At 33.0% G+C, this 8,155-nt stretch overlaps 1 protein-coding gene across 1 annotated transcript in view; it reads right to left on the bottom strand.

Annotated features, from left to right (window-relative positions):
* The window catches only part of LOC114327435 (regulatory-associated protein of mTOR), a 178,324-nt gene that overhangs the window by 25,164 nt on the left and 145,005 nt on the right, over positions 1–8,155 (bottom strand). The window contains exon 19 of the mRNA XM_050646849.1: positions 799–921. Within this exon, the coding sequence (XP_050502806.1) occupies positions 799–921 (123 nt within the window). The remainder of the gene's footprint in view (positions 1–798; positions 922–8,155) is intronic.

Here is an 8,155-nt window from a genome sequence, read left to right as displayed (position 1 = left end):
ACCTCTAGGAATAATTAAAACGATCGGAAATATCTACCAGAACAGCACAATAAAAGTAAAAGTAGAAGATGAACAAAATTACCCAATTGAAGCTGGAAATGAGATAAGGCAGGGGAATTCCTGAGTCCTTCATTTTTCAACCTGATCATGGATGAAATAAAAAAGTAAGAACTAAAAAAAGCTAACAAATGGGAGAAACACATCTTAAAATATTCTGTCATGCAGACGATGCAATACTAATCTCCCAAAGTGAAGATGATTTACAACGTATGCTGCACCAATTTAAGATAACTGCGAGAAAGTCTAACATGTTAATTTCCCCAAAAAACAGACAAAATGTATGGTTACAACAGCAAATCCAATAAGATGTAAATTAGAGCTGGAGGGTCAGCTAATAGAACAAGTGATGGAGTTTAAATATCTAGGCATCATACTATCTAGCTACGGAAAGCTCGAAACAGAAGTGGAAGATTAAGTGAATAAAGCAAACAAAGGCGCAGGTTGCCTGAATGAAACAGCATGAAGAAATAAAAATATCGGAACAGAAGTCATGTACCTCTATCGGTCAAATGACCTTTTATTCGAGACATTTTTTCTAGTTATGGATAGATGGCGCTATAAACGGAAAAACGATTGTTAGAAATGGAAAATTAAATTAAAAAATGGAAACTCCCCCACTTTATGGAAAATTTAACTTTTTTGGTTTTAGGAGCTACTCTTCACAACCCAGTAGGTTTCCATAACGCTCGAGTAACTGCAAATTTAGCATACTTTCCTCTCCTACTATAACAAACTTACCAGGCATATGTGTTAGCAAAACGATGAATCGACATACATGACATTCCATAACTGGGAACCGCTTGAGTTGTATGTATCGAGTCACTTTTTCTAATATCAAATATTCTTACATCGCCAGAAGTACTGCAAAGGAAATGTAATAATTAGCAACGTTAACATTACAAATTAAATTTTTAATCAATTATGAATTAAAACTTTAATTATATAGAACTAATTTGAGGCGCTCAGAGCAACAGTGGCCTAAGCCACAAATTGAGCATTTTTTGCTTAATATATCAATAAAAGCAGCAACATTAAATCTTCGGATTAACAGGGACCTACACAACCTACCTCTATATTTGGCTAAATGGGGCTAAATAATTTGTAGCGCCATCCCATAAGCATATTGGAAATACGAATACAAAGATTATATTTATCTCAAAACTTCATTTTTGAGCTGCTCTGAGCGCCTCATTTGGCAACACTATTGGCAAGTTAAAGTTGTGACGATAATATAATTTTATCGTCTAGAGTACGCCAATGAATTAAGTAAAACGTGTTTTTGTACCGTCTTGGACGATATAAAAGTCGGATCGAAAAGCCTAGTTGATTATTATTCTTGGAGCGCTGATCGAAGAATAATAAACAACAGCGAGGTACAAGAGGTGAGTTTAGGTAGTTAGTAGTTCCCGACTATTTTCCGCTGTCGTTTTGGCGAGCTGAGCGAATCCGACAATTTTCCTCTTACCTATCCTTATACAAGCGGTGATCGTATATTTCTAATATGTCTTTTCATCTGGAGAGCTGAGCGAGATTTCTTCCCTTTCCTTACACATTCAAGTCGTATTAATAAAAGCAATTCCTATTTCACGCGATCGTCAAAATCATTCATTCATGTTCAAAATATCGTCACATCAGCCCGAACAGAAAGCTCGATGCGTAGATTATAAATATATTTTATTAACGAAATTAACGAGTAATTAAGGCTAATTATCTTATCTTTTGTATGTTTTGATTCCAAATAAAAATGTCTTAAAAAGCGAACTCTTTTTCTTCGACTGGTTTAGTTACCCGGATCAACAACGCAACGACCTCGCTACATTGGTGCCCGAGCATTTATTTTAGCAGGGTTTAAGACATTTAAACAAATATATTATAAATATGGCGGAATCAGAAGGTACGTTAGGCTATGTTATGGCAGCAATGTTATTAAGTAATGTTATGGCAGAATTTAACTTAGATACGACAGGTGAATTAGACGATCTTCGATCAAGAATGGTCTTACACTTACGCTCAAAAAAGACCGGCACAGTTACCAATATCGAAACAGAGGATCCTAAAACAGACGACACACAAACGGAAAATGAACACAGTCAAATAATGGACACAGTTACAAAATGGGGCTTACATTTTGACGGATCCAAAGACCCCACAGAATTTTTGGAGAGGCTATACGAACTAAAAAGTTGTTACCGGATGCTTTATTGAAAGCACTCCTAGAAGTATTTAGGGGAAAAGCGATACTATGGTTCCGAAACAACGTTCCGAAAGCGATCCTGGTAGGATCGCCACAATGTAACGAGGTCGTTGCGTTGTTGATCCGGGTAACTAAATCAGTCGAACAAAAAGAGTTCGCTTTTTAAGACATTTTTATTTGGAATCAAAACATACAAAAGATAAGATAATTAACCTTAATTACTCGTTAATTTCGTTAATAAAATATATTCATAATCTACGCATCGAGCTTTCTGTTCGGGCCGATGTGACGATATTTTGTACATGAATGAATGATTTTGACGATCGCGTGAAATAGGAATTGCTTTTATTAATACGACTTAAATGTATAAGGAAAGGGAAGAAATCTCGTTCAGCTCGCCAGATGAAAAGACATATTAGGGATATATGCTCACCGCTCGTGTAAGGATAGGTAAAAGGATAGGTAAGAGGAAAACTGTCAGATTCGCTCAGCTCGCCAAAACGACAGCGGAAAATGGTCGGTTACTATGCGGTGTTGGCCACCGCAGAGTAACTAGAATCACGTCTGAACAAGTCTTGCACAACACTTTTACAATATGTACATACATTTACTACACAAAAATGTGGTTCTGTGTGTGAAAAGCATCGAGCACTATTATCCATAAGATGAATTAATTTCATTAACAATGCACTGTTTTCGAACCACATTTACTCTAAATGATAATACTTATCCAAAATACAATTTGTGCAAATGAGATTGCCATTGATACAGATTTTCACAACACAATTTTGTTAATCAGTACAGAACCAATCAGATGTAAAATAGAAATTGATGGTCAGTATTGTACATGGTAATGGAAATAAAATACCTTGGAATTACATTGTCAAGCTACGGAGACCTGGACAAAGAAGTGACAAATCAAGTACAAAAAGCAAAAAGACTGGCAGGATGTCTTAATAACATTATATGGCGAAACCGACATATTAACACTGAGATGAAGTCAAGAATTTATAAAGCCAATTTAAGGCCAATAATGACATATGCATCAGAAGCAAGACCCGATACAGCCACAACACAAAGACTGTAAAATGAGTTAAAATTACACTGTCCACTATAAAGACCTTAACAAAGAAGTGAGAGAGCAAGTACAAAAAGCATTAAAGTATTGTATGGCGAAACCCACATATTAACACTAGGATAGTCAAGAATTTATAAAGCCAGTGCACGACCAATAATGACATATGCATCAGAAACAAGACCCGATACAGCCACAATACAAATAGTACTACAAACGGCAGATATGAGAGTACTGAGAAGAATTGCACAAAATACGCTGAGAAATCGAAAGAGGAGTGAAGACGTTAGAAGACAATGTAACACGTACAGTGTATAAACGAATGGACACTAAATAGACAAAAGAATGGAATAACCACATAAGCAGAATGGAGGGCACGAGTGGTCAAAAATAGCAAGTGATAAGCACCAATCGGTAGAAGAAGTATCGGCCACCCGCGCAAAAATGGAGTCACAACCTTCAATAGAGGTATCAATCCGCCAATGAACAAGCACAATTGCTTATAACGAGGAAGAAAAAGAATTTTTTCTACAACCACTATTCAAAGTGCACTTTTCTGCACAGTTTTATGTTAATAAAGTTGACATTTTCTCACAGTATAAGATTTATGACATTAGTGTGCATAAAAGTGACGTTTCTGTACCGGAAAGTTCTTTTCTGCATAGAACCACTACATTCCACAAAAAAAATCATAAATATAATTATAACATATTTTGATGAAATGGTTTTTATTTTTAGGTTATTAGGTTTTATTTTTAGGTTATTCAAAAAAGAACCGATTTAACTACATCTTATGTCCGAGAAATCTGAAAAATTCGCTACTTTAACAGATTATTTCTGAACTTTACATTTGGACTACCTACCTCATTCTGAGTAACGTGTGGTAACGTTATATTATATTATGTATTCTGTTTACATCTGCGGTTAAAGTGTAGACAAATATATAACCTGTAAGACACTAGTTATTATACACTGATGAGCGCGCTAATAACCGGCAAAATAGCACAAAAGATGGAAAACGTGTATTAAGTCGTGAGATAAAAAGAAATGAAACTAGTCGAGTTGGGAAATTTAGCGATCTTAACCAATAAATTTACGTTATATTTATTGTTTTCCACGTTTACTTATATCAGAGGAGTATGTCAACTAAAACTGTCACTATGACAGTGGTAGTTGCCAAACTCGTGCGATACGTCTAAAGGTGGGAAACAATCAATATAATGTAAATTTATAGGTGAATATCGCTACATATCCCAACTCGATTAGTTTCATTTCTTTTTATCTCACAACTTAATACGTTTTCCATCTTTTGTGCTATTTTGCCGGTTATTAGCTCGCTCATCACTGTATTTCATTATTGAATAGAAATTAAATTATGGATGTTACAACTGTTTTATTTTACAATTTTAATAAATAAACATTTTATAATTATCAGTTAATCAATAAGGATTTAGCACGTGACTGCATATTTGTTTATCTAGTTACCTGCTGATTACGTGAATATTAAGTTTGTGCACAAACGTCAAATGTGATATTATTTTGTAATTTTTAAAATATTGCTTTTTGAAATAAGTTTGAGCAAAAATGGATCGCGATAGCGAAATTGAAAATACTCCTCCAGAATTGAGAGAACAAGCCAATTCGTTATCGTTATTACCTTCAACTTCAAAAGAAAAATATGAAATTAGATACATACAAACAGTTTATGGATTGGAAGAAAAAATATAAAACTAAAAGTTTTTCTGAAAATATAATTATGGCATATTTTGAAGAACTATCAAAATCAAGAAAATCATCTACTCTATGGTCAATATATTCAATGCTAAAATCGACTATTAATATTAATCATGGTATTAATATATCAACTTATGCAAAATTACGTACCTTTTTAAAAAGAAAATCTGATGGTTATTTTGCGAAAAAAGCACAGACTCTGACATCCGACCGAAGAAATAAATAAATTTATAAGAGAAGCCCCGGACGATAGATACCTACTAACTAAGGTAATTTTTAAAGTTAAATAATTTTACAATACAATTCTAGTATTTATTACCGTAGGTTGTAATGGTTATTGCAATTAGTGGTGCATGTCGAAGAAGTGAATTATGGAAGCTGAAAATAAATGAAATAGAAGACCTACAGTCCGCATTAATAGTAAAGTTAAGTGACACGAAAACAAAAGCTCCAAGAAGTTTCACAATTATCGGTACCTTTTATAACATGTAAAAAATACATTCTATTGCGCCCTTCTGATCTATATGAAAATCGTTTTTTCCTAAATTACCAAAAAGGAAAATGTACTCGACAAGTGGTAGGAATCAACAAGTTTGGTAAAATGCCACAAGAAATCGCATCATTTTTAAAGTTACCGAACCCAAAATTGTATACAGGTCACACATTCCGGAGATCATCCGCAACCGTGTTAGCAAATTCAGGAGCTGATCTTTTAACACTGAAACGTCATGGTGGCTGGCGGTCAAATAGTGTCGCAGAAGGTTATGTTAATGATTCTATGCTCTCCAAAATAAACATTTCAAATAAAATAATGCAATCAATTGATCAACAAATGTCAACCGCAGTGCCTACAGACGTAAATGCGATATCACAACCTAAAAGCTCTTTTACTGTAGAAAATTTTGCAAGTGATGTGCCTTAAACTTCTACAGCAAATTTAAATATTATTGAAAATAAAACCAACTCTCCTAGAAATTTAATTCAAAATTGTTCCAATTAAAGCAGTGCATTCATTTTTGAACTGATTTCTGTTCTGTATAATTTGTTTAGGTATAAGAAATTTAAATTGATTAGTTTATAATTTATATATATATATATATATATATATATATATATATATATATATATATATATATATATATATATATATATATATATATATATATATATATATTTGAAAAACAAAAAACAAAAGATGTAAATCTTTGAAACACACTCAGTGATCAAAAGATCTAAGTTATTGGTTTACTGACCAATCGTAACTAAATCAAACAAATGAAATAGAGAATGTGGAAAAATCCCCTTACGAACAATTCACACATTTACGAACAAAAAAACAAAAACAGGTGTTTGGATCTTTGATTCTATTAAAAAAATTTTTCCCACCCAGAAATGGTGGATGTGTGAATTGTTCGTAAGGGGATTTTTCCACATTCTCTATTTCATTTGTTTGATATATATATATATATATATATATATATATATATATATATATATATATATATATATATATACAGTGATGTTTATGTAACAATATAGGTGCCGGTACGCAATGTTCCGGGGGGCCTGGGAAGTGTTCATAAGGGGGGTCCGCCCAGGAGAAAACTTTTAAAATTTACCCTCAATAAGGGCTACAGGGGAACAAGGGATAAATTCAGGAATTTGTCTATAATTTTGTTGTTTTTGTATTTTTTGTCCCAAGAGGTGCCGGTACGGCGTACCGGCGCGTACCGTCACAAAAACAGCACTGTATATATATATATATATATCAATTTACAAATTATTGGGTTAACAGCTGAAATGGAAGACTCAGTGTACTCTTTTCTACGATTCCAATATTTCGTTAACAGTCGTTAACATCATCAGGGACGCTGAAATAATATTAAAGGTATAATAGTGAAACTGGGTATTAAAAAACAACTCACCAGTTTGAGATTTTAGTCAACGATGTTATAAATGTGTAAAAAAGCGGCATTAACAAAAAGAATTGCAGTGAATGTTATTAAAAATTAAAAAATATAACAAATATAAAAAAATGGAACTATAATATAAATAACTATGCTAAAAAACCACTAATTATTAAAATCTTTTAAATTCGTCGCACAGAAAGGTATTAGAGACAATTATGTCAATATACTGTGTTTATTAATTAACACAAATTTTAATAATTAGTGTTTTTTAGCATAGTTATTTATATTATAGTTCCATTTTTTTATATTTGTTATATTTTTTAATTTTTAATAACATTCACTGCAATTCTTTTTGTTAATGCCGCTTTTTTACACATTTATAACATCGTTGACAAAGGACACGTGTGGTCAAAATAGCAAGAGATAAAGCATTAATCGATAGAAGTATCGGCCACCCGTGCAAAAGATGGAGTCACAACCTTCTATAATAGAGGTATGAATCAGCCAATGAACAAGCAGAATTGCTTATAACGAGGAAGAAGAATTTAGTTCAGCGTTCAAGTTTATATTTGGTTGAATGACTACGTTAGAAATGGAATAACCACATAAACAGGATAAAGGACACGTGTAGTCAAAATAGCAAGAGATAAAGCATTAATCGATAGAAGAAGTATCGGCCACCCGTGCAAAAGATGGAGTCACAACCTTCTATAGAGGTATCAATCCGCCAATGAACAAGCAGAATTGCTTATAACGAGGAAGAAGAAGAATTTTGTTCAGCGATCAAGTTTATATTTGGTTGAATGGCTACGTTAATAAGCAAAACTGTCGCATTTGGAGTAATGATAACTGTTTGGCCTCATTATATTGATATTAGTCTATTCTCTTATTTGACCAGATACTGTACTATATTTTTGGCTTTTTGGTAAGTACTTGTCGATTTTAATAGTAAGTAGTAGTCGTTCCGGATAACTTGAAAGTAGTCGTTTCGAGGCAAATAGTAAGAGTCGTTCGTCAGAAAAATGCCTCGTAAAAAAACGCCGGTTCAGTTAATTCAGAATAAGTTACCCCTATTGTATCTCTCCTTCCTTACCTTAATAATAACTGAAGAAAATTTAGACTTACCAGTTAAAAAAGGTAATATTTTTATACAATAATCCTACAGTCCATTTCGAAAATTAG

The sequence above is a fragment of the Diabrotica virgifera genome, chromosome 3, assembly GCF_917563875.1.
Source record: "Diabrotica virgifera virgifera chromosome 3, PGI_DIABVI_V3a".
Classification (NCBI taxonomy): Eukaryota; Metazoa; Arthropoda; class Insecta; order Coleoptera; family Chrysomelidae; genus Diabrotica; species Diabrotica virgifera.
Note: the sequence above shows the minus strand (reverse complement) of the source record. Positions and strands in the feature narration are given on the sequence as shown.